Source organism: Sorex fumeus, unplaced genomic scaffold (genome assembly GCF_029834395.1).
Source record: "Sorex fumeus unplaced genomic scaffold, SorFum_2.1 ptg000086l, whole genome shotgun sequence".
Lineage (NCBI taxonomy): Eukaryota > Metazoa > Chordata > Mammalia > Eulipotyphla > Soricidae > Sorex > Sorex fumeus.
Genome location: NW_026606143.1, coordinates 41,750,424 through 41,777,045, shown reverse-complemented (window position 1 = coordinate 41,777,045; position 26,622 = coordinate 41,750,424). Strand labels below are relative to the sequence as shown.

The window sequence follows — 26,622 nt, the reverse complement described above, 5'->3', positions numbered from 1 at the left end:
TGGGTTTCTTATCCTGCACCAACGGGGGCTAAGCAAGCCGGACTGCCTTCCCTCTGTTTGCTTTTTCCTCAGCAACGCCTCTCAGGATTTTCTCACAATGCACGCTCCTATTCTCTAATCCCCTCAGAAGGAAAACCGGCACACACACCAAATGACTTCTGCAGAAGCGCCCCTGCAGGGGAGCGGGGAGCGGGGAGGGGTGTGTGCTCACTCTCAGTCCTGCCAGTCCCTCCTCCATCCAAGAGGCAGGGAACCAGCTGCCCCCACGCTCCAGCAACAGCACTGCAGGGACCCAGGGACCCAGGGACCCAGGCCGGGAAGAGAACTCTCAGGGGACGCCGGGAGCCTGCCTGCAAACCTTTCCAGCCTCAAACTTCCTCTGAGTTCCACACACCCCATCCCTCCCTCGCTGGGCACAAACAGTTCAACAAGTAGAAATCAGGTAGCAGCTACCCCTATGGACCAAATCATGCCTGAAAAGTCCCAGACAATTGAGAGCAGCAGTTTCTCAACGGCTTACCCGGCTGAAAAGAATCCCAAGACGTCAAGAGGAAGCAAAAGATGAAATCACGAAAACGTGTTACCGGCAAACACCCGAACTTTGGCGCGGGCATGCTTTTCCAAACCTGCACCAAACGGAAGGTGAGTGGCTGGGTCCCGTTAGACGGGGCACCTGCGTCTTCCTTCCGTCCTGCCCTTCCCCTGTCCTCTCAGGCCAGTGCTCATCCTGGCTCCTCATCACAACAGTCACGCCTTAAGAATCCACATGCCTTTTGAACTGAGGACAAACACCTTACCCAGGCTTCAGAGAGGCACCAGGGGATGGACGTGGAACACCTCCTTTGGCCCTCAAGTTTCCAGAGAGAAGACTTACCTTTCTGTTCCATCACTCCAAGCCCACATGAATAAATCAGAGGAGGCGAGCAGATGGCCTTTTCTCCGCTCGCTCGCACGGAGCGCCGCTCGCCTCGCGATCAGATGAGCGGATGCGCCCGGGCCTCCCTCCCATGGGCAGCCGGCCATGTGGGCCTTTGAAAGAAAATGAATCAGCTTCACACCACCAGCTCTACCAGACCCACTAACACTTCACAATGCCCGAACTGGGGCACGCATAGAATCAGAGGTGACGGTTTGATGGATGAGTTTCCCAAGAGACAATGCAATCCGTGACATCACGGATTCTGTCTGCACCCCCTACCCAGCCGCCACCCCCCATCCTACCAGCCTCTCCTCTCTCCAAAGAAAACTCCTCTGCCTGGTGACAATGCCATCTCAATAGCAAAAGAGCCAGCGAAGAGGAGGAGGGAGTGTGTGTGAACTAATGCTTTGACTTATCTGTTCTTTTGAACTTCAATTTTCAATTTCCCCTGCACAGGTTAATGGAAGCGATGGTCAGAAAGTGCAGTTAAAACAGACAAGCACAGAGTCCTAAAAGTTTGCCACCTGACAGCCCAGTAGTAACCTTTAAAAGGATCATTTTATTTGTTTTTTTTTTAAATCCCTCTTACTTGCACAGAGCTAACGTCTTTCTGCTACATGCAATTCAAGAGACTTAAAATTGTTTGTAAGCAGCTGCAAAGATCTTGAAAGAATATGTACAAAGACTTTCTCAGGCTGTGGAGTAACCTGTTAAATTCCACATTTTTCTGGATGATAAGTGACTTTGTGCTTGCTCATTATGAATGAACCTAGGTCACCGTTCTCACTATCAGTACAGGCCACCAGTCTTGGTGAAAATGCTTCATCAGGGGCTGGAGTGACAGCACAGCAGGTAGGGAGTTTGCCTTGCATGTGGCTGACCCGGGTTTGATTCCCAGCATTCCCTGAGCACCACCAGGAGTAATACCTGAGGGCAGAGCCAGGAGTAACCCCTGTGCATCGCCACGTGTGAACCCCCCACCAAAACAAAAAAGAAAAAAGAAAATGTTTCATCAACTCACTAGAATCTCTACTACAAACTTACTTGCAGAAAAAAAAAACCCTGTAAAGTCTATCTTTATGACTCAGCATCCTTTGATCTACTTAAGAGTTCGGATATTAGTATAGGAGAATGAAAATCCCATGTATTTCTATCTCTACAATTCTAAAAATAAAAACCTTTTGCACAACAATAAACTTCAAAGAAAAAGGATGTACTGGGCTGGAGATACAGTACAGTTGGGAGAGCACTTGCCTTGCATGTGGCCAACCTGGATTTGATCCCCGGCATCCCATCCACCAGGGGTAATTCCTGTGTGCACAGCCAGGAGTAAGTCCTGAGCACCACCAGGTGTGACCCCCCTCCCCCCACTCACTAAAAAAAAAAAAAAAGAAATGCTGTACTGGGAGCACTGAGGGCCCATCTCCTTCCTATTAAGTAAGTTCCTAAACTCTGAAGAGGAAAAAAAGTCCACCCAAAAGGACTATGGGTAAAGTTCATGTAAAAGAGGGACATATGTATATCCTCATATATTTCATACCTATTTACATATATATTGAGATTTAGCATCCTCAAACGTATGAAGAGATGATCACTGCCACTTGCAGTATAATCAATGCACAATGAAACTACATAGATACCATTCTTAACCTAGAGTGCTTGGTCGCTTGGGCAGAGAGAAACAGTTTAAAGGGCCGAGCACGTACTTGGCATGCAAGAGGATGAGGTCCAATTCCCAACACTACTTGGTCCTCCAAGTACCACTGGGTGCACCCCTGAGTACTAATCCCGGACTTATTACTCCCTCACACTGAGCACCACCTGGTTTAGGTCTCCCTGCAAAAAATACTTAGAGTGTAAGTGGTTTTCAAACTTTCCACACCAGTAGATAGTACCTGCGCATCACTGGCCTTCAGACAGCAATAATAAATAACTACTGTGGTTCTTCACCAAACAATGCTCGCGAGCCACTGTGCTGAGGGGAGAGAGGTTTTGTCATAGATTGCTGGTGGCAGTGAAAGTACAAGGACAAACATGAAGGCGATTTATCCCTAGATAGTAGACTCGTGTTGTCTGTGGAGTTTCCAAGAGTGGCTTATGTGAAGGACAGAGATGCCAGCCTCGAGAAGGAAATCTACCACTTTCCTGTACCCACTTCCGTCCCCTGAGAGTGTCACAGAGACTCAGGAATGATGAAAGGCTACTACTGTGAGCCTATGAACAGCACAGAGGGTGACGTCCTGCCAGTCTCATGAGGCAGCATGCAGCCACACCCGATGTCCACTCGTTCTGCCCAGCATGGGAAATTCTGAGAAATCCCTGCCACCCATTTCTCAGGGAACCATGGACTCAGGCTGGAGTGAGGAATTGCTCTTTGCAGAAAGTCACTCCTAGTCTGATCTGGGTCCTTTGGTTCATTGCCTTTCCCTCAGAGAAAAGAAAGCCAAGATAAGAAAGGGAGAGGGGCTGGAGCGACAGCACAGGGGGTAGGGCATTTGCCTTGCACGCGGCCAACCCGGGTTCGATTCTCAGCATCCCGTATGGTCCCCTGAGCACTGCCAGGAGTAACTCCTGAGTGCAGAGCCAGGAGGAACCCCTGTGCATCGCCAGGTGTGACCCAAAAAGCAAATAAATAAATAAATAAATAAATAAATAAAAATAAAGGGAGGCCGGGAGAGAAGCAGCTTAACATGCTCAAGAGAGAACAGAGAGAGGCCAGAGTGATAGAAAAGTGGGTAGGGCATTTGCCTTGCATGCGGCCAACCTGGGTTCAATCCCCCGGCATCCCATATGGTACCCTGAGCAACGCCAGGAGTAATTCCTGAGTGCAGAGCCAGGAGCAACCCCTGAGCATCGCTGGGTGTGGCCCAAAAAGAAAATAGAGAGAGAAAAAACAGATTTCTCCAGATCCCAGAGAGCCTTGAGTACACATCTCAAGAGGGTAGATGTGAGTGGCATGTATATGTGCAACTTGTGCCATGACAAGTTACTTTATATGCACATTTCCCAAACTGCCCGCCACCCCATTGGTCCGTTGCTAAGGTGGTTGCCAAGGGGAGTTTAAAGCAGCTGAGGGTCTTTCGCTATTGGTTCCAGCAGGCAGCCTTCCCCCGCCCCCCGCCCCCAGTGGCCCAGCCCCCTGTCCTGTCAGGAAGCCTCCTTGCACTGGGCCTGGAATTCTGCATCTTAATAGTTTTCCAGGCTCCTCAGAAGGGTCCTTTGTGCCAAAGGCCTCCATGCCTTCAGGCTGGTTCAGGTTTCAGACAGCATTTTCCCCAAAATATGTTCCCAGGCTCCTACCTGCCTACAATACAGGTATCCTGCAGGATACAGCACAGGATACCTACAATACAGGTATCCTTCCATCCGGAATGACCACTTCCAGACATCTCCACCATCTTATCACTAGGACAGCAAAAGGGTCACATGTCCAAGCAAAATAATGGCAACCCTACAAATAGCCAGCAGTGGATTCTAAATGGATGGCAACTCCCCATAGCAAAGGGCGGTGCAGTCATAGATGGGCCTGCCAGATGCATGGCCTCTGGGCGAATGCACCAAGCAAGGTGGACGGACCGGAGGTTGTGGGCAGTGGGAGTGGGGTGACTAAGTCCATGTCTGACCTGCTTGTATCGGGAAAAAAAGGCAACTCTGTAAGCAGAAAGAAGAAGCTAATCAAAATAATTTCTTACTGGAAGAGTTACTGAGTAGGGCGGGAAGGACAGAAATAGACAGGAGATTCCTCTGGGTTTACTGAACCTTTTAAGGCAAGGGTTGGAAACTACGGCCAAAGGCTTTATTGCCTATTTCTGTCAATAAAGTTTTCCTAGAAGCTTCATCAGCCATTGTCTTTGGCTGCTTTTGTGCTTCAATGGCAGAGTCAAGTGGTTGCAATAGTAGCCTACACGGTCTGCAAAGCAGCAAATGATACTACCTGGCCCTTGACAGAACGTTTTCTGATCTCCACCTACTCCATGTGATGAGCTGAGTTTTAGTATAAAGCAAGAGACAGTTTTGTTTATTTTTGGTTTGGAGGCAACATCCGGTGGTGCTCTGGGGTTACTCCTGGCTCTGTAACCAGGAATCACTCCTGGCGAGTTTGGAGTCACTATATGGGGTCCCGGGGATCAAATCCGGGTCAGCTTCATGCAAGGCAAGCACCTTACCTACTTTACTATCTCTCTGGCTCCAGTAGACAGGTTTAAAGAAATGGGGCTGGGGGGGGGGGGGCGGCGGAGAGATAGTACAGCAGGTAGGACGTTTGCCTTGCACACAGCTGACCCAGGTTCGATCCCTAGCATCCCATATGGTCCCCCAAGCATCACCAGGAGTAATTCCTGAGTGCAGAGCCAGGAGTAACCCCTGAGCATCGCTGGGTGTGGCCCAAAAAGCAAAATAAATAAATAAATAAATAAAATGGGGCAGGACCAGGGTTTAACTCAGCACTAGAGCATACGTGTGGTATCTATGACATCCTGGGCTCTATTCTGACACCAAGCACACACATAAATCTCTCTTGGAAGTTAGACGGATGGATCACTTTCAGTGGACTGAAGCAGTCCTAAAACTTCTAGGTTTGGGATAAGGGGGCAGAGATTCTACCATCTCATGATGAATGGGAAAGGGAAGGTTGCAATTGCCATTTTGGGAAGTCAACTATAGTTATGCAGGCATTAAAAATTCTATTGACATGGAAGGACATACAAATGCTACGAAACCTTGAGCTGACAGAATAGCAACTCTGGTGCTACTCAGTAGAAATAACGCTGGCACATAACTCAACATTTTTGAACAGATCTTTGTGTACAAATGAATCATATTTTATGTTTGCTTCTGAATTTAAAATAATCTAGGAGAAGCTACATCAAAATGTGAACAGTGGTTCTATTCCTTTGATGAGATTCAATTTAACCTTTTAGAGATAGCTTATAATAGTCTAATAATGTGTGCTTATAGAAAATTAAAAGATATTTCACAATGAATCTCAGAGGACAGTCATCTGATTTGATTGTTAGAAAGATTGACCTAATTTTTTAGATAATTGAAAGCTAATTAGAATGCTCCCTGGTAGATCACTTTTCCCTTTTCTGACTGTTTGAAGAATCTGCTTAGCTATCTGTAATACAGAATGTAATTGATATAAAGTAATTAAAGTATTTACATGATGTGAGATTGAAGTATTTCCAGGATGGTAAAAATCTTGCAATAACGAAAAGTGTACCAGCAACATAAAATATATAAAATAGTTAGATACCCCATTAAATTAAATATAATTTGCCTGCAAATTAGTAATGGTCAAGAAAAATAATCAAGAACTCACACTTTAATTACTGAATAGTGAGAAAAATCATCATAAACTCACACTTTTAATTACCGAATAGTGACTACAGTTAAATGGGTACCAGGATATCAGGAAAGAAAAAATCATGGTCTGGTGTAAAGAACCTTTACACTATTCACTTTTTCCTGGTGGTAGGGCGTTTGCTTTGCACGCAGCCAACATGGCCGACCCGATATAAATTTTAATGTAGGAAAATTGAAATTGTTTTTCAAATAAAATTGCTAACTTCTCATTTAGCAAATACTGTGAAAGCTCAACTTCACCAAGATTTTAGAAATGTTACACGGACAAATGTGAGTATGAAATTACCTCTTAACCTCTCTTGTAAGGAGAGCAATAGTTAAGAGTGTAAAATCTGGAAATTCAGTGAACTGGATTAAATGAACAATCCTGGGGTAAAATGAGTCTCTTGTGAGACCTTAGAAAGAGAAAATAGTTTAAAGTAAACTCATAAACTGGTTAACAGTAATGAACTTTTAGTAAACTGTGTCCTATTTGGCTTCAATTGTCATTTCACTTCACTTGACCCTAACTGAATTAAATCTCTAACACTTATGGCAGATAATACTTTGATTCTTTAAAGATCATTTCTCTAAAAGACTGCAAGGATGAATTCAGGAGCTGGAATGATAATTCAGGAGCCAGAACATGTAGGGTACTTGCCTTGCACACGGCAGACCTGGGTTCAATCCCTGGCGCCTAATATAATATGGCCACCAGATTCCACCAGGAGTGATCCCTGAACTCAGAGCCAGGAGTAGGCCCTAATCATCACCAGGTGTGACCCCCGAAACAAAAGAATCAATTCAAGCCTGTTTCTCTAGAAGAGTTCCACTGTTAACTCTATTAATTTATTGTACTTAGGCTCTCAGATTTACAATAAAAAGGTAAAGGTAAAGGCCCTCCCGTTGATCATCGATTTGCTCGAGCGGGCCCAGTAACGTCTCCATTGGAGACTTTGTTGTTACTGTGTCTGGCATATCGAATACGTCACGGGGAGCTTGCCAGGCTCTGCTGTGCGGGCGAGATACTCTCGGTAGCTTGCCGGGCTCTCCGAGAGGGGTGGAGGAATCGAACTCGGGTCAGCCATGTTGGCCGCTTGTAAGGCGAACGCCCTACCCCTGTGCTATCGCTCCAGTTACAATAGTGTTGAGAATATTAATGTATCAAGGAATCAGGGAAATTGATTTAGTTTTATTGTCATTGTTTTTGTTTGTTTCTGGACCATGCCTGATGGTGTGTGGGGTACCAGGGATTAGGCCAGGATTCCCACATGCAAAATATGTGCTCCAGCCCTTTGAACTGCCTCTATAGCCCTGCATTATCAACAGCACTGTGAAGACATACAGTTCCTCTTTTGTTTGTAGAAGAATCAAGGATTAGAATTGGAGCTTTATTCATTTGCATCACGTACACACACACACATACACACAGACATCACTCACCCATAGAGCCAACCATTCAGTGGTAATAAATGCACTCTTCCAGAAGCAAGTGCTCTAGGATTCCATGGTGCTGTGGGCCTGCTGAATAGAAAGGTTCAAGGTCTCTGAAAGACCAAGATATTCTCTACAGAAGAGTAGCTGCACTTTCTATCTTTCTAAAATGTTTATGTTTGCTAGTTAATTGCTTTCAGTAATAAATGCAGTGCAGGGCCAATGGGACAGTGAAGGTGTTAAGGCACTTGCAGAGAAAGTGGCTGACCCCAGTTTGAATATGGGGATCACATATTGTCCCCAGACCACCGTGAGTGATCCCAAAGCACAGAGCCAGAAAATAGAACATTCAATTAGTTGAATTAAGAAACCAGTTATCTGGACTAACCAGGCAGTCAGAGACTTACCCACCTGCCTGAGTCCAAAGATAAGGCCTCAGTTTATCCTTCCCTCCAAAGGTAAGCTTTAGTTTATTTAGATTTAGATAAGACACTGTGCCTTAGGGTTGGAGCCATAGTACACTTGCAAGAGGTAAACCCAGTTCGATCCACAGCACGCCACATGGTTCCGCAGCCTTTTTCTCAAACGTGCTTCCTGTTCTCTGTAAACACTGCTTCTCCTGATTGTGCAGACAAGATGGTTACTCTAAAGACATGAGTCTGCCATCTTTCAAGTTGCCAAGCAAACTCTTTTGACCCAGCACCACTGATGACCCCTTGGAACACAGTATTGTATATGTCCAGTGGTACCCATACATGGCCATTTTTGCCTCAAGGGGGTGGGGTGGGGGTGGGGGTTGGGGGGGTGGGAGTGTTTTAAAATCTTTAACAACTTTCTTGAGGTGCTGCTTACACATGATACACTTTATCATTGAAAGCAACCTTTTAGTAAATTTGTCAAGCGTTTCAACCAGGACCAAACTTAACTTCCAGAACCTTGTGCCTCTTCAGTTTACCCTGTTCCCACACCCAACCCCAGACAATTCCTTTTTGTCTCTCTAGATTTGTTTTTTCTGGACATTTCATATAAACAGAACCAGACAATCCATGATCTTTTGTGTGTGTCTTCTGTCATGACATAAAATCTTCCTGTGCGTCATTCATGTTGTAACATGTATCATTACTCAGTGGGCTTTTATTGTTAAATAGCATTTGTAGTTATTCATCAAACCTAGCATAAAAAGCTCAGGTTTACACACTTCTGTAAGTCTTCATTTCTTGATGAAGGCTCCTGAGTCATATAAAATTCATATTAAGCATTGTATGACTAAAACCCAATCATGAACAGATTTGTAATGCTCTATCTCATGGTGACTCAATGCAAATTTTTTTAATTTATATTAAGTACAATGTGACCCCTTTGTTCTTACTAATCTGTCTTTTTTTTTTATAGAGGCCCTAGAGCCCAAAACTTGGAAGTGTGGTGGAAACAGATATTAGTCCTTTCCTACAAGAACATTTTTATTTATGTGATTCACTCTACAAATATTTATCAAGTTCTGGTTTGCTGTCCTAGATGATGACTTCACACTGACAAACAGGAAATACAAACGCTGGAGGTATGGAAGAAAAGGTGGTAGAAATAAAAAGCCAAAAGAGGAAAAATCTGGGGCCAGAGACATAATACAGGGGATAGGGCATTTGCATTGCACCATATTTGGCACCCAGAGCCCTGCCAGCAGTGACCCCTGAGTACAGGGTCAAGAGCAAGGCCTGAGCACCACTGGGCAAGGGCCCCAAACAAAACAAAAAATCCAGGGCCAGAGAGATAGTACAAGAGAAAAGGCACTTGCCTTGCAGGCAGCTGCCTCGGACACCACCCTCCTCGGCAACCCTGGAACCAGGTCTTGTCTGAGCACTGTCAGGAATCACTTCTGAACACAGAGCCAGGTATAGGTTTTCAGCACTACCGCCAACAACAACAATAACGACAACAATAAAGACAATAATAGCAACAATAACAACAACAACAGTGAAACAAACGGAAAAAATAAATAAAAGAAAACAGGAAACTCACCGCTGCTTCTGAGGTCCCAGGGCTTTGAGCTATTTGGGAAGAAGGGCATTACTCTTGAGGGGACAGGGAAGCAAAGCCTGAGATGGAACAGGAAATGCAAGTAGCAGTAAAAGCAATGGTTCTGTGGGCACCCTGCAGAAAATACAGAGCCCGTCAAAAGGTGATTTAAAACACGTGAGTTTTAGAAGATACAGAAAAAGGCTTCCTGGATTGTCTCTTATCTGACTAAAAGCAGAGATTTCTGAGAACTGCCCTATATATTCCCTCTGGTGGGTGGTTTCCACTAGAGAGTGTCCAAAGTTACAGACCATAAATGTCCTCTCCCGTGCAGGTCAGAAAGAAGAGTGTAAAAACAAGGCGATCTCCAGAAGTGAATGTCACAGATTTAACTTGCAAAAGAAAGAAAGGAAGAAAGAAAGAAAGGAAGAAAGAAAGAAAGAAAGAAAGAAAGAAAGAAAGACTGTATTTGCCAAAGGTGAAGGGTTTCAAGAGGTATGAACTTGCAGTTATAAGATAAAAAAAAAAAAACCAAGGGGCTAGAACAATAGCATAGCTAGTAGGGCATTTGCCTTGCAGGCGGCCGACCCGGGTTCGATTCCCAGCATCCCATATGGTCCCCCGAGCACCGCCAGGAGTGATTCCTGAGTGCAAAGCCAGGAGTAACCCCTGAGCATCGCCGGGTATGACATAAAAAGAAAAAAAACCAGTCAGGGGAAGGAGCTACAATGGAGAGCGACTGTTGTCTATACCATGGGGAAAACATGATAATTGCCAAGAAAATGCTAAGTGATGAAGGGCCTGAAGAAATACTTTGACGAGTCACATGCCTGTTTGAGTGGCTGACCAGGATTCAATCTCCATGCCCCATACAGTCACCCAAGTCCCTCCAGGAGTGATTACTTAAAGCAGAGCCAGGAGTAAGCCCTGAACAGGGTGTGGGTTCCAACCCAAAACAAACAAACAAAAGTTAAGGAACTCTCTGTGGTAACAGATGGCAACAGTGATCTTTTCCAGGGCTACAAATAAGAGCAAGTCATAAAAAAAAGAGCAAGTCATAAACTACTGTCATAGTAAATGACAATTATAACTCAACAGATTGAAAATGCAGAAGCAGAAATATACGCTGATTACAAAAATGGGATATTATACAGACTACTTGAAAAGTATAAAAGAGCCCAACTATTCCTGATCGATTTCCCGATTTCCACTTCATGAACAGACTGGAATTTACCGAGAAAAGAAACTGAATGTACTTCTCCCAAATTTTCTCTCCTCCTTCCATTTCCCCTACGATGTTAGGTATGAAAAAGCCCCTAATTCTAACCACTCCAGAGATTTACTCATCACCCAGCACTGCTTGTGTCTGAACCATGATCAGACGTAAATAAACTCTGTCTGTTCTCCTGTGTTTTGTCAGTTTAAATTCACAGAGCCCCAATCGGTAAACCTAAGAGAACGAGAGGAAAGAGCTTTTCAAGGTTTTCCCCACAAGAATCAATTTGGTGAAAAGTAGAAATAACCCAGGAGGGGTGAGGGGTTGGAGAATATTTGCACAAAGATAAGAAAGAAGACGGAACTGAAGGTAACAGAGTAGACAGAAGTTCACCAGGGCAGTGGGAAGGAGTTTGCAGGGTTGCTGGAGTAATAGGCAGGGCAGAGGCCAAGCTGGCCAACACCACAAACACCAACTAGCTCCTGACAGGCAGTGAGCTGGAGGGAGCATTTTATCTACATACACACCAACATTCCAACACTTACTATGTAAACAAGATATAGTGCTTCGTTCAGAAACTCTGAAAAATCCATCACAGGCTAACACGGTAATAATCTAGCTATGTTGGGTTACATGAAATCTGCCACTGGAATGATGTTTGTCTAATTTTCTTTTCCTTTTAAGTTTGCTTTCTGAAAACTGTCGATTACATATGTGGCTCCCATCCCATTTCTAATGGGTCTGCTAAATGCTGGGTTAGAAATTGGGGGATGGGAGGGATACTGGGATCCGTGGTGGTGGGAAACGGGCATTGGTGGAGGGATGGGTATTTGATCATTGTATAATTGAAACCCAAGCACAAAATTTCTAAGTCTACAACTGTACCTCATGGTGTCTCACTTATAAAAATTTAAAAAAAAAAGAAATTGGTTGTTAGGGGACGGAGCAATAGTACAGCAGGTAAGGTCTTGCACGCAGTCAACCTGGGTCCAATCCCCATCACCCTTACAGTTCCTTGAGCCAAGCCAGGAGTGATTCCTGAGTGCGGAGCCCTGAGCATCGCCGGGTGCGTCCCCAAAACTGGGGGAAAAGAACTTGGTCCCTAAATCAAGAGTTCCTGCTAGATCCCTTAGGCTCAGTGGTCTCTGAGCAATTGCCCCTCTCTGCCTCCTGGTGAAGGAGCTGTCTACTTGTATCCATCAGAAGCCATTCCTAAAGCTATTCTCATCTCCCTTTCGTCTTCCTATATACTGCTAAGCCCTGCATTCCAGTTCAAGAAGCAGAGGTCCAGGAAGCCCTCCAAGTCCCCAATATTCTTTATCCCAGTTGGGGTAAAAAGAATGGGCGATTAAGGGGCTCCATTTATTTCAGAACTCTACCAGGTGGTTTTGCTTTTCATTTACAAAAATCTGCTACTTCCTTAGAGAAAGGGAAACAAAGGATTCATAGGGTCCCCTCAGCGGGAGACAGCGCTGACTTTCTCTACAAAGGGACACCACTGCCAGCTCTTAATGGCTCTTTAATGATCCATCCCAGGATCAACATTCACAAGACTGGATCCCAGAGCGCCTCGGGGGGACTTTCCCTAAACTCGAATTACCAGTCCAAACAAAACCGAAAGAAACGGTGAGAGAAACCCAAAGAAGCCGGGGGCAGGGGAGATTGGGGGAAGAATCGCCTCTCAGCTGGAGACTGGTTGCCTTGCCCGGGCCTCATGGATCACGTGTTTGCCCAAGAAAAATCCCCTCTCAGTCCATTAACAAAGAAAAGCTCGCTCTCTCTACAGGTGATTTTTGGCAGCAAGGCTCGCGATCATGGAAAGCGTTGGTCTCTTGCTCCACGTTGGCCCTGCTGTCTGGCTTGTTGCGTGAGCTGGGGCTGGAAACGGGGTGGGGCTGGGGTGGCTCCGGGTCCCAGAATCAGCCTTGTCTTCTAGGTGAGACCCTCCAAACACGGCGTTTATAGACAGACTACCAGGCGGCGATGGGGGAACTGTCTGGCAACTGGGATCATAATGGGACGCTGTAATCCCAACAAGGCGGGCTGGGATTCCAGACACATTCATGGGCTGGGGACGCCCCGTGGGTGTTCCCCTGTGGCGAGCCCCACCCCCACCCCAGCCCCAGCAACTGTTCCAAACCACGCAGAGACCCTTCAAATATCAATTTGTTGCGGTTGTGTCCCGGTTGTGTCCCAGGCACCATGTACGATCCCACCCAACCCTGCCAGGAGTGATTCCTGAGCACAGGGTCAGCAGTAAGGCCTGAGCAATGCCGGGTGTGGCCTCCCAAACAAACAAAAACCCCAAACCCGCGGTGGGGTGGGGGGGACGGGACGGACACGACCCCCAACAAAAACAACACACCGATTTGTGTTCATGCTTGAATGAAACGAAATGCATACAACGGTCCACCTGACTAGTATTTTTCAAAATCAAACATTGTTGACAATGCACAGCTTATGTCCTGACAAGCACACAGCTGTCCCCACTGATGATAATGTACAACGTGACATATAAAATAACACTGAATAACGAGGCAGACTAATCTGAGAAATTAATGTGCCATTCTTAATATACGAAAGTGATTCTGAAGAGGTGGTGAGGGGATAAGTTGCCTCAGTGTACCCACTTCTCACTGAGACAGTCATATCATAGAAGGGGGATATGTTACCCACCCCTCAACACACACACACACACATAATATGCCACTTTGGCAGAATGATTACTGTGAGCCAAAGGCAATTGGGAAGAGCAGAGGTAGAGAAAGCCACCCACACTCTCTTATCTGCCTCAAGGGAGGGCATATTGGATCTTCCTTTGTTAAAGGGTCCCCTTTACTCCCCACATGAGGAAGACACAACCCTTATCACTGGAGATAGGAGGGACCTCGATCAGCACAAACAAACGTTATCCGTTATCCGCACAGTTCTTATCTTTCATGACTTCCCCCAAATATTTACCTTCCCTTCCTTTATTGCCCCTCCAAGCCCAAACCTTTCCTGCCTTTGTTAGAATGGCAGGCTCTAGGGGGTTCACTTCTCTGAGCCCACCCCTTCCAGTCAAAAGTGTATGCGATCACCCATTCCCTGGTTCAGTTGCCTTTTCCCAGTTTGCTTCACAAGGTTCCAGGCCCTGAATGGATGTGGGTGGAGGAAAACACGGTTTTCCTTCCCTGACTCCATGTGGGCATGTGGAAAAGGCCTCCCCGATCGTGCTCCCTTTGTGCAAATGTGCCAGCCAGACAGCTCCCAGGAGGACCAAGCGCACGGAAACCCACTGCCTTGCCACTTTTCAACATCACTAAAACCTAGACAAAGCTTCCCCCGGCCCACTTCAGGGATGCCCTTGGGGGATGCATAGCTCCAACAGAGCCGGGTGCTTTGCCCTTGTGACTTTCACTTAAAGGCTACCTACCAGTAGGCCCGACCTTGCCTTTTTTTTTCCCGGTGGTGTGGGGGATCAAAGCCAGGCCCCTATTCATGCAAAGCATGGACATGTACATTGAGCTCGGCCATCACCAATTATTTCCTCTGGCCCGATTTCCTCAAAGCAGAAAAACTGCATTTGTTACCCCCCAGCCCCACCCCTAAACAATTAGGTTCTACTTTACGTTGCTATTACCAGCCCCTAAGAGGCAGAACCTATTTCTGGACATCAGTCTCCAACTGAAGTTAAGGAACCACAAATACACAAATCTCTGAAGATCAGGTTAAACACCTGCCTAGGCCTTTTCACTTCATTTCACACAGATGAACACTTATATGTTAGGGTTTTTTTTTTTTTTTGTCTTTATGGGTCACACCTGGTGATGCTCAGGGGTTACTCCTGGCTTTGCACTCAGTAATTACTCCTGGCGGTGCTTGGGGGAACCATATGGGATGCCAGGAATTGAACTCATGTAAGGTAAATACCTTCCCCGTTGTACTATCAGTCCAACCCCAAACTTGTATGAGATTAGCTTAATTCCCCCCCCCAAAAAAACTTGTTATACTTTTCCCTTGTGATTAATATATTTTATAGCTCACAGATTGTGGAAAATATGAATTATACAAAATAGGGTCAAAGGAAATTTGCAAAAATTTCTTCACATTTTGGGGCTGGAGTGATAGCACAGTGCCTTGCACGTGCCCGACCGGGGTTCGATTCCCAGCATCCCATATGGTCCCCTGAGCTCCACCAGGAGTAATTCCTGAGTTCAGTGCCAGGAGTAACCCCTGTGCGTTGCCGGGTGTGACCCAAAAAGCAAAAAAAAAAATTTCTTCATATTTTAAAAAGTGAGATTCCCAAGAACAAGAAGCAAAAATCTTACAAAGAGAAGAGGTTAATGAAGGAGCAAGGTCGCGATGAGATAGCTTAAGGGAACAATGAGATTGCTTAGAATTAAAGAAGAATCAATATTTTTTGACTGACTGGAAAAATGATCAAGTAGCTGCTACTCTGAGACCACGTGACAGAAGAAGGAATTTGCACATCTAAGCATTGCTTTAAGATTTTCATCTACCAGCATAACTTCCTTGAAATTATGAAGACAAAATGTCATTTCTTTAGCCAGCCTAAGAGTGACTTACAAATCTGAACACAAACCACTGAGAAGTGAACACTGGAAAACTCCTTCCCCCAAAAACAAGCACCATAAAATCCAGAGCCGACAGACCATCAAGCTGGAAAAAGAAATTACTAGAACCTCTCAGGCACGAAGAAAAGCAAATACTCACTGTACAGCAGCAGCTGTTGGTGCAGGCAGAGGTTAGAGCAAGAAGGTTGCTTCTAACCAAGTGTGAATCCAAAGAGTGTGGAAGTGTTAGCCCGATCTTATATATCAGCCAGAAGAGCTTGCAGACTTTACCTCCATTTGCATCTCAAGACTAGCAAAGAGAACCCATGGGGATGTGCAAAAATGGCCAAGCCATTCAAAAGGCAGATTCTTCCGGAAAGACTGACCTATACACAATAGGCAGTGGCCAAAGCCCAAACATTCCTTTAGCATTTAGCAAGCTTAGGTGGACAAAATAAGGAGCTGACCTCCACCGGTTTCCCATGCGGCCCTCACTGTCTCTCCCGAAATACACAATGATGCCACTTCATGACTGGGACTCTAGAGATGGAGCATTTGGACAAGTCTCCTTGGGGGCAACTCAGAATTTAAATTTGTCCCATTGAAAGCAGGGAGAAGTAGAGGAGATGCAGCAGGAGCAGCTAAAAAAGAGAAAACATCTGGAAATCATCAATGACATGATTTGTGTGCCCAATACCAAGGTGATATGCAAACTTTAATATAGATGGTTGATCACAGCAGGTCTGCAAGGATCTGTAATGCAAATCCTTGCTTCCCACATCCCACCCCCAATCAGGAGTCTGGCTCTTGAACCAGATTGGGTCACTGAGCAGAAGCAAATAAAAGTCACAAAATGAAGGGACGTACTTTTCACAAAGAAAAATCCCGGGTAAGAAAAGCTCATACCTTGGCAAAGACTTTCAACATGGTTGCAATCAAGTCATTTTCCAATTGTATAAGTAAATAACACTGACCACATGAAATACTCTGCCAGAGGTATATAGTTGCTAAGATTTTTTTTTTATAAAAGCATAAAGCTAAGTGTTCAAATTTGAAATTATTGAACTTGGACTTCGGCACTGAATGTGCAGGATAATACCACTATGTGTTTCACACAAAGATCATTTCAATCTCGGGGAAAAACTTTCTGATCCCCATCTGCACAAAGCTGTACCAACTTGCCAAGAATGAGGAAAGGGAAAAAATCCACTGGAAATAACATTTGGTTGTTCACATTAGCATTGAGGACAAGATGGCTGTGGTTTAGAAATGTCCCTCTCTTTTAATTACAGCAAGGGAACGATTTTGCCAAGTCTCCTTGCGCAGCTCAGTTTTCATCGTAGCTGACTGGCTTGAAAATGAAGTTGTCAAGAATCCTAAGTTGAAACTGATTTTCTGAAAAGAACATTTATTATAGCAAGTCTTGAAAACTTTCGAAGAATCAGTCAGAAGCTCTGTCTGGCTGACACAGAGCCCAAATGTAGAGCTTTAATACACAACTGAAGATGTTCCATAGGGTGAAAACATTTTCATCAGGGGCTAGAGTGATAGCACAGTGGGTAGCACATTTGCCTTGTGCATGGCTGACCTGGGTTCAATCCCCTGCACCCCATATGGTCCCCTGAGCACTGTCAAGAGTGATCCCTGAGCGCAGAGGCAAAAGTAAGCCCTGAGTACAGACAGACACGGAACTCCCCCTGTCCCCCAATTTAAATCACATACCTCAAGACATATGCAGCTATTTATTTGCCTTGGGGTACACACTGTTTTCAGAATCCATCAATAGACCAGTTTAATACTATTGTGGTTTTCTTGGAGGCAAATTCAGATTTGCGCCGATCGAAATTCTTTCTCGGGCTGGAGAGATAGGACAGCAGGTAAGGCCTTGTGAGAGACTCTGGTTTGATCCCCCAAACTGTACCTGGCCCTTGGAGTGATGCCTGTGCAAAGACCCAGGAGAAAGCTCTGAGCACTGCGGGTGTGACCCCAAAACAAAACCAAAAAATCTTCACCAATATTCATATACCTGCCAGGAGGATTATCAAAATCTATAGAATATTTTCCTTTTTTGTTCTTTTGGGGGCAACACCTGGCAGTGTTTGGGGCTACTCCAGGCTAGGGGGGGTGCAGAGGCAGCCTGGCGTGCAGATCAAAAGGTGGGGGTGGGGAAGTAGGGGGTGGGGTGGGCTGCATGCAAAGTTTGCACTCAGCCCATTGAGCCACCTCTCTGGGGGGCCCCACACTGCCTTTATCTTGCAGCCCTTCTGCCTTGAAAACTATACTCTCCCACCACCACCCCTGCTTCCACCCTTCCCTCCCCACCCCCACTTCCATTTGCTTCTTTCTGGGGAAACTTGCCCTTTGGACTCCCGTTTGATACTGCTTTCCCATTCCCTCCTTTTCTCACTCTCCCTCCTGTGGTGCATTAAGCGCTTCTCCTCTGGGGATGTCTCTTTACTTGAAGTGTCTGCAGTGGATAGGAAGTAGGCATGGAGCTGGCTGTCTGGGATAATACGGCCTTACTCATCCATGTATCTTACTCACCCACATATCTAGGTCTAGGGTGCAGTGTGATGCGGAGTATGTGAGTGTTAAGCATTACTGAAAGGTAGGAAAGGAAGGGGTGAAGAGAGCACCGAAGGCAAGGGGAGAAAGAAGGAAGAAGAAAGGATGTATAGAGGGAGTGTGAGAGAAAGAGGGAGAGGTTAGTTAGTCCATCGCCAATGACAACAAACTTCAAGATACCTACAAGAATGGTGAACTATGATGCAAAGGGGCCCCATGGAAGGGGCCAAGGGACAATGGTGGAGGAATATTGCCGTCCGGGGGAGGAGGGGCAGAAGGGTTTTAACAGCTTCGCAAGAATAAAAAAAAATAGCATTGATATTACTGTAAACCATGAAAGCGTAATAGAAATAACTGGTTTTTGTTTGGTTGCTTGTTTCTGGGCCACACCCAGTGGTGCTCAGGGCTGACTTCTGGCTCTGCGCTTAAGGATCACTCCTGGCAGGCTTTGGGGTGCCAGGGACCAAACCTAGGATGGCCATGCGCAAAGCAAACACTCTACCTACTCTGTACTATCACTCCAGCCCAGAAATAATTGATTTTTAAAAAACTGAACTGAAAGGGCTGGAGCAATAGCACAGCGGGTAGGGCGTTTGCCTTGCACGCAGCCAACCCAGGTTCGATTCCCAGCATCCCATATGGTCCCCCGAGCACTGCCAGGAGTGATTCCTGAGTGCAAAGCCAGGAGTAACCCCTGAGCATCGCCGGGTGTGACCCAAAAAAACAAAAACAAAAACAAAAACAAAATTGAAATGAAAGGGCCAGAGAGCTAGCACAGTGGGTAGGGCACTTGCCTTGCAAGTGGATAATCCGGGATTTGATCCCTGGCACCCAATATGGTCCTCCTATCCTCACCAGGAGTGATCCCGGAGCGCAGAGCCAGTAGTAAACCCTGCGCACAGCATGTGTTGCTCCAAAAGAATAAAATAAATATTTAAATTTAAAAACTTTGGGGAGGGGGATTGAGCCACTCCTGACTATGCCCAGCTGACTCCTGGCTTTACACTTAAGGGTCACTCTTTTTTTTCACTCTTTTTGTTTTTATGAAAACTCTTTATTTCTTAGTTTTTGTCTGAGTATTATCACTTTTTTAAAATTTTATTTAGTGAAACACCATGAGGTACAGTTATAGACTTACAGATTTTTGTGCTTGAGTTTCAGTTATACAATGATTGAGTACCCATCCCTCCACCAATGCCCATTCTCCACCACCAATGATCCCAGTATCCCTCCCGCCCCCCCCCCCCCCGCCCCATCCCACCCCGCTTCTGTGGCAGGGCATTCCCTTTTGTTCTCTCTCTCCTTTTGGGTGCTGTGGTTTGCAAAAGATGCATTGAGTGGCAATCATGTTTGGTCTATAGTCTACTTTCAGCATGCTTCTCCCACCCTGGGAGGATCCTCCCAACACCCTTTATTTGGTGCTCCCTTCTCTATCTGAGCTGCCTTTTCCCCTAGCATGTGTGGCTGGCCTCCAAGCCATGGAGTGAACCTCCTGGTACTTATCTCGGTTATTCTTGGGTGTTAGTCTCCTATTTTGTTACTTTATATTCCCCAGATGAATGCAATCTTTCTATGTCTGTCCCTTTCTTTGTAACTCATTTTGTTTAGCATGATATTAAGGGTCACTCTTGGCGGTGCTCAGTGGACCATATGGAGTGCCAGGGATCGAACCCAGGTCGGCCATGTACAAGGCAAATGTCCTGCTCCTGCTCTATCTCTCTGGCCCCTACATTAATTCTCTTTAAAACAAAACTTGTAAGGACGCTCTCCACTGTGAGTGTCATATGAAATAATATGCTCGGAGTTCATAAAGATCGAATAAAAGCTCATAAGGAGCAATGACTGATTCCGGAGAGATAATCCAACAGGCCTGCCTCTTGCTTTGGGTACAGCTGCCCGACTTTCTATCCCCAGCACCCCACACCTGAGCTCTGCCAGGAGTAAGCCCTGAGCCCAGAGTCAGGAGGAAGCCACAGCACTGCTAGGCAGACCCTCCTCCTCCCAAAAATCGAGTAATTAGGGAACTCAGGGAATGGCTGGGGGACTAAAAGCACCTCTCTGCACAGCGTGAGGTACTGGGTTTGACCCCTAGTGACACTCACATGCAACAAGCATGGTCTAAGCATGCTCCGCTCCGGCAGGTGTGCTTGAATGCTGCCACTCCTGGCAACCCAGCAAGAGAAAAAGTATGGGAACCGGGACTGGAGCAATAGCACAGCAGGTAGGGCGTTTGCCTTGCATGCAGCTGACCTAGGTTCGAATCCCAGCATCCCATATGGTCCCCCGAGCACCGCCAGGAGTCATTCCTGAGTGCATGAACCAGGAGTATCTCCTGTGCATGTCTGCGTGTGACCCAAAAAGCAAAAAAAAAAAAAAGTGTGGGAACCCTATGGCCGGGAGCATAATTCCCAGGCAGCATGTGTGTAAGCATCACAGCTCCCCCCTGCAGCGGCACTACAACCAGAATATGACAATTAAAGGAAAACCTTCACCCCAGGACAGCAACTCATTCTGGGTGTGCAACCATCATAAACGTGTGGGCGCCTGGCCAGCACGGCAAGGGTAACAGAAGGAAGGCAAGGAGCAGGGAGGAAGTGATGACTTACAGTTCCTTTATTACACTGGATACCAAACGGCCCAGTCATTCTCATACAGCTATTCTTTTGTTGTGGCTGCTGCTTGTTTGGGTCCCACCCTGTTAAGTGCTCAGAGGTAGCTCCAGAGGTGCTTGGAAGACCAAGCAGTGCTAAGTATTGAATCCTGGGGCTCCTGCATGCAAAACAAAGTCCCTACCACAGAGCCAGCTGCCTAGCATGGAAACCACCATTCCTGAGGGATGAAGGAAGAGAAATAGGGTAGGGGGGAGACCAAATGAATTCGGAGAAGAGAGAATAAACAATGTTAGAAGTTTTTTGGGGGGGGTCACATCCAGCGATGCACAGGGGTTACTCCTGGTTCTGCACTCAGAAATCACTCCTGGCAGTGCTCAGGGGACCATACGGGATGCTGGGAATCAAACTGGGTCGGCTGTGTGCAAGGCAAATGCCCTACCCGCTGTGCTATTGCTCCAGCCCCAAAACAATGTTAGAAGTTTTAATACTTGAAACTTTGTTCATCGCAACATCTTCTTTCCCTTTGGTATGTTGAAAATAGTTCCTTTGTTGGTGTCACAGTGATAGTAGAGTGTGTGAGGAACTTTGCCCTGCACACAGCTGACCCAAGTTCAGTCCCTGGCACCCCATAGGGTCCCCTAAGCCCTCCATGAGTGACCCCTCAGCACAGAGCCAGGAATACGCTCCGAGCACCACCAGGTATGGTCCCCAAAACAAAAACAAAAAGTTCCTTTTTTTTTTTTTTTCAAAAGATCAATACATAAAAAAATGAGTGTTCCAGGGCTGTGGCTATGGGAGTGGAGTGCTTGCCTTGCATATCAAGCCCTGGGTAGGATCCTGGGCACCAAATAACACAAACAAGAACAAAAGAGCAAAGGCCAATTTTATCTCCATTCCAAGGTCTGACCAAGGGGATAAGATTTATCCTAATATAAATCACAAAAACAAATCTGTTGTCAAACCATTTCTTGGCTGTATTTTGGAGAGCTATTATAACTTTTTGTTGATAACTGTATTACTGTTATTACTGGTTGCACCAAAATCACATTTCCATATGAATATAGCAACAGATGGTTTCAACCCAGTGCCTAGTGAAAAGTCAGCTCACCACCTGCCCCTCCCCGTCCACCAACGCCTTGTCCAAAAGGCACAATCCACCTTTCTGTCTGTCATCTTACTTTCTGAAGTGGTTGCAATGTCTTTCCCAACTGTTGATACTTTAGTTTTTCTACTTCATTGTGACTTCTTATAAGTGCATTTGCTACTAAGCTTCACTCATTAGGTCATTAACAGTTAAAGTTTTCTTATAAAATTTTTTTTCCGAAGAAAACTCCAGTTGAGCGAGAACCCAGGTCTTAGCAAAGTGTCCTATGGAACGGCCTCATTCTCATTCCCAGTATGTTGGCTCCCAGAGTCTTTAGAAGCCTCTAGACTCTTCTAAACTTTTTGGTGATTTGCTTTTATGAAGTCAGCACAGCTTCATCAAGCTCATAGAGTATGTGAACATTCATGAAAGTCAAACAGTATCAAATACCACGAAGCCCATAAATAGTACGGGAAACGGAGATGAATTGAGAAGTATTAGACTCAAAGAATCAGAGAAAGAAAGGAAGAGAAAACAAGGATTACAATCACCTAGTCTCTTTTCCTTTATGATCATCTTATGTTCTGAATCTCAAAACATCAGTAAATTTAATTTGCTAAGTCTTATTAAGCATTAGATGGATGTTGGATAGGCTTTAATAGGAAATTTGAGGCTTTATTAAATCCCTTTGTTACTATGAAGTCAATAAAAGTTTTATAGCACTCGGGGGTGACTTTTTTGTGGCATCTTAACAATGGAGAGAAGTATGAAAACTACTGAGACAAGGAAGTGTGATTTTTCAAAGGCGGTGGTAGTAGTAGTAGTAGTAGTAGTAGTAGTAGTAGTAGTAGTAGTAGATTTGCTTAATGAAATACTTTTTGTTCTTTCTAGGAGCACTGGGTTATGTACCACCACAAAAGAGACACAGTGTGTGATTATAAGAAGCTTGGGGGGCTGGAGAGATACCACAGTGGGTAGGGTGTTTGCCTTGCACGTGGCCGACCCGGGTTCGATTCCCAGCATCCTATATGGTCCCCTGAGCACCGCCAGGAGTAACTCCTGAGTGCAGAGCCAGTAGTAACCCCTGTGCATCGCCAGGTGTGACCCAAAAAGAAAAAAAAAAGGAGCGTGGGACCCAGGAGGTAAAGCAAGGCAGGTTGGACCTTCTTTTACCTATGGTCACTTTACTTGCCGAAACTTTGTAAGTTACAGAGGAGTATATTTTCAAAGACTTAGTACAGAATGGAACCAATGTTTGTACAAGCTGCTGACTGCTAGCCAGAATACATCATATGCCAGAGGAGAAATCTGGAAGTGGTATATTGCCACCTATTTCAACAAACACTGTCAAGGAAAGGAGCTTTGTGAAGCCAAAGGGATCCCTCTTTTGGTTTGATAGAACACAGTGGGGCTTTTGGGCCTTTTGCAAAGGCACTAGTGAGTGGGAAGAGAGGGGGCAGCCTTTGGGGTCTGAAGATGCCCACCTTGTCTCTCAATAGCACGAGCTAAGGCAGTTTGGTGACATCTCAACAACCATCTTTCTACCTGTGTGAACTGGAACCAAAACGTTTTACTTCATAGGTATTATGGGAAGAGGAAAAGAGATGGGATATGTTCTTAATGCTGTACCTGGTCCACGATAAAAGTCCAGGAACATCAGTTCTTTGCCTCTTAGTGTTTTTCTCTTTGTTTGTTTGCTTTGTTTTTGTTTTTAGGCCATACCCTGTGGTGTTAGGGGCTTATTCTTGGCTCTGTGCTCCAGTGACACCTCTGCTGGTGCTCAGGGGAACCAGGATTGGCTTTGGGCAAGGCAAGTGCCTAAACCCCTGTATTATCTCCCAGGCCCTCCTATCCTCTTAGTAAAAGTTAGTATTTATTCATTTATTTATTTTGGCTTTTTGGGCCACACTCGGTGATGAACAGGGATTACTCTTGGCTCTGCTCTCAGGAATTACTCCTGATGGTGCACGAGGGCCCAGATGAAATGCCGGGGAACAAGCCCTTGCTGGGCACATGCAAAGCAAGCACCCTACCCGCTGTACTAAAGCTCCAGCCCCAACATTAATATTTATTGAAGGAGTCTCAGCCTCTGTGCTGAGCATTCTACGGGCTTCATCCTGCATAAGCTTTACAAAAAGTACCAGGAAGTTGATATCATTATTAACTTTCAAATTACAAACTCACAGATAAACCCAGGGACTTGCTAGGAAGGATGGAGTGAGAGTATGGCAGGTTGGGACTGAGTTCCATCCCTGGCCCCACATAGGGTTCCCTGAGCCCCACCAAGAGTGATCCCTGAGTGCAGAGCCAGGAGGAAGCCCTGAGCACAGCTGGGTATGGCCCCATAAGACAAAAAAGAAAAACATTTGCTAGGGAGCACATTCTTACTGAGTAGTACAGTTAAGATTTGCTATTTGGAAGGAGGCAGTGCCTTTGCTCTCTGAACAAATACTGCTAAGCACTTCTGATGTTTCAGGCATTTTATAAGCTACTAAAGATGCGATGATGGGTCTGGAGCAATAGCACAGTGGGTAGGGCGATTGCCTTGCACGCGGCCAATCCAGGTTTGATTCCCAGCATCCCATAGGGTCCCCTGAGCACCACCAGGAATAATTCCTGAGTGCATGAACCAGGAGTAGGCCCTGTGCATTGCTGGGTGTGACCCAAAAAGCAAAAATAAATAAAGATGCGATGATGAGTAAAACAGACATGGCACTTGCCCTCACAGAGCTTCCAACGGAGCCCAGGGATTCTCAACTTTTAGACAGTTGGAGCTAGTCACGTCCTGACTGGTGAGGGCTTACCTATGCACTGTTGTTTCTGAGCAGTAGCCTTTGCCTCCGAGATGTCTTTAGCATCCCCCCAATCCCAGCCTGACTCATGAAAATGAAAACTATCTCCAGACATTGTCATATATCTTCTGGGAAGGAAACCACCCTGAATAAGAGGCGCTGTTCTTGCGAATGCAGAATTGGGGCGTCTTCACACCGTTTCTCTTTAAAAAGCAAAGGAAAGAGGAGCCAGAGTGATAGTACAGTGGGAAGGGTGTTTGCCTTGAGCACGGCCGGCCGGGTTCTATCCCTGGTATCCCATATCATCCCCAAGTACCGCCAGGACTGATTCCTGAGTTGAGAGCTGGGAGGAACCCCTGAGCATTGCCAGATGTGACCCCAAAAAGCCAAAAAAAGAGAAAGAAAACAAAAACCACATGGAGCCAGAGAGTTAGAATAGCAGGTAGGGCGCTTTCTTTGTATGAAGCTGACCCAAGTTCTATCCTTGGCATGTCATATGGTCCCCTGAGCCTTGCCAAGAGTGATCCCTGAGTGCAGAGCCAGAAGTAAGCCCTCAACATGGCTGTGTGGCCAAAATCCAAAAAAATAACAAAAATAGGGGCTAGAGCAATAGCACAGCAGGTAGGGCGTTTGCCTTGCACGCAGCCAACCCGGGTTCAATTCCCGGCATCCCACATGGTCCCCTGAGCACCGCCAGGAGTAATTCCTGAGTGCAGAGCCAGGAGTAACCCCTGTGCATCGCCAGATGTGACCCAAATAGCCAAAAAAATGATAATAAGGGTTTCTAGGATCAATATTTCCAGGTGCAATACCATATTTTTCAGTTATTAGCAAACTGTTCCTTAAGGTTATAACCCAAACGTTGCAGGCTAACATATCTTGCTTTGGTTATCTTCTTGCTTCAGTGGCTAGGGCCACACCTAGTGCTTGGAGGCCAAGTAGTGTCTCCAAGAATACCACCAACTATAGGAAGTCTAGGACATGGAGTCTAGCTATGTGCCCGTGAGGGAAAGATGTTTGAACATAAAGCCACACTTGGCCAACGTGGCAATATCATTTCATAGTCCAAGAGCCAGACCTGGTATACCTTTCTGATTTATAAAATGAGGATATTGTATACTCTATAGATGTGATGAGGACTAATTAAAGACGTATGTGCTGCAGTCTTTTAAAGAGTCTATGCTTTTTACCTGATATCTGGAGACTAATAACACCGTGCTAATTTATAGCTCCATTATGAATGGACACATTCTTAATCCCTGGCAGACATCCTGATGTGGCCAATCCGTTATCATTTGTTAAGGAAAGGAGAAGTGCTATACAGTATAAGTTCACATCCCCTAGCAATGGTGTAATATTTTCTTTTGCTCTCAATGTGTGAATTATTAAAAATAAGCTAGCTACAATAGCATCATTTTTTATTATATCAAAAATGAAGGCAGACACAGGACTGCTTCCAATCTGTGAAGTTATTTAGCATTTAATATTCCCTTTGGGAAATCACTATGGTTTGGGGGAGATTATTTATATACCACTAGTCAAGTGTGGTTTAAATAAATGCACCACATTGCTGGAGCTATGCGAATGAATTTTTCAATGTCAAGACCTTACTATTGAATAAAGAGATATAATCATAAATCAGTGAATGGGAAAATTGTTACTAGAAATTATCTGGTCATTTTACTGATACAAATGAAGATCTCAGGTTCTGTTTTTTTCAGTACTTATTCAACCTTCAAATCACAAAAATGAATGCCTGGACACTGCACACCGACATACTAACATTTATTAGTTATTTAAAATGTATATTTGTAAAACTAATTTTTGGGGGGGTTGGGCCACACCCAGTGAAGCTCGTTTGAGGGTTCCTCCTGGCGGTCTCAGGGGACCATGAACAATGCTGGAGATTGAACCCAGGTCACGCACGTGCAAGGCAACACCCTCCCTGCTATACTATCTCTCTGGCTCTCGCTAATTTTATTTCAATGGAGTCAAATGTGGACTGTTGGTTCAAACATAAAAGTAATTGAATTTTTATCAGTCAGATAAAAAAGGAATTGTAACATCATTCCTACTTTTTGGGGTGTG

The 26,622-nt window shown here is 45.4% G+C and overlaps 1 protein-coding gene across 1 annotated transcript in view; it reads left to right on the top strand.

Annotated features, from left to right (window-relative positions):
- The first annotated feature begins 561 nt into the window (after nt 1-561).
- LOC130039368 (histone H3.1-like) overlaps nt 562-26,622 on the top strand; it is a 72,425-nt gene continuing 46,364 nt past the window's right edge. Inside the window, exons 1-2 of the mRNA XM_056131252.1 lie at nt 562-642; nt 4,150-4,273. Coding sequence (XP_055987227.1) covers nt 562-642; nt 4,150-4,273 — 205 coding nt within the window. The remainder of the gene's footprint in view (nt 643-4,149; nt 4,274-26,622) is intronic.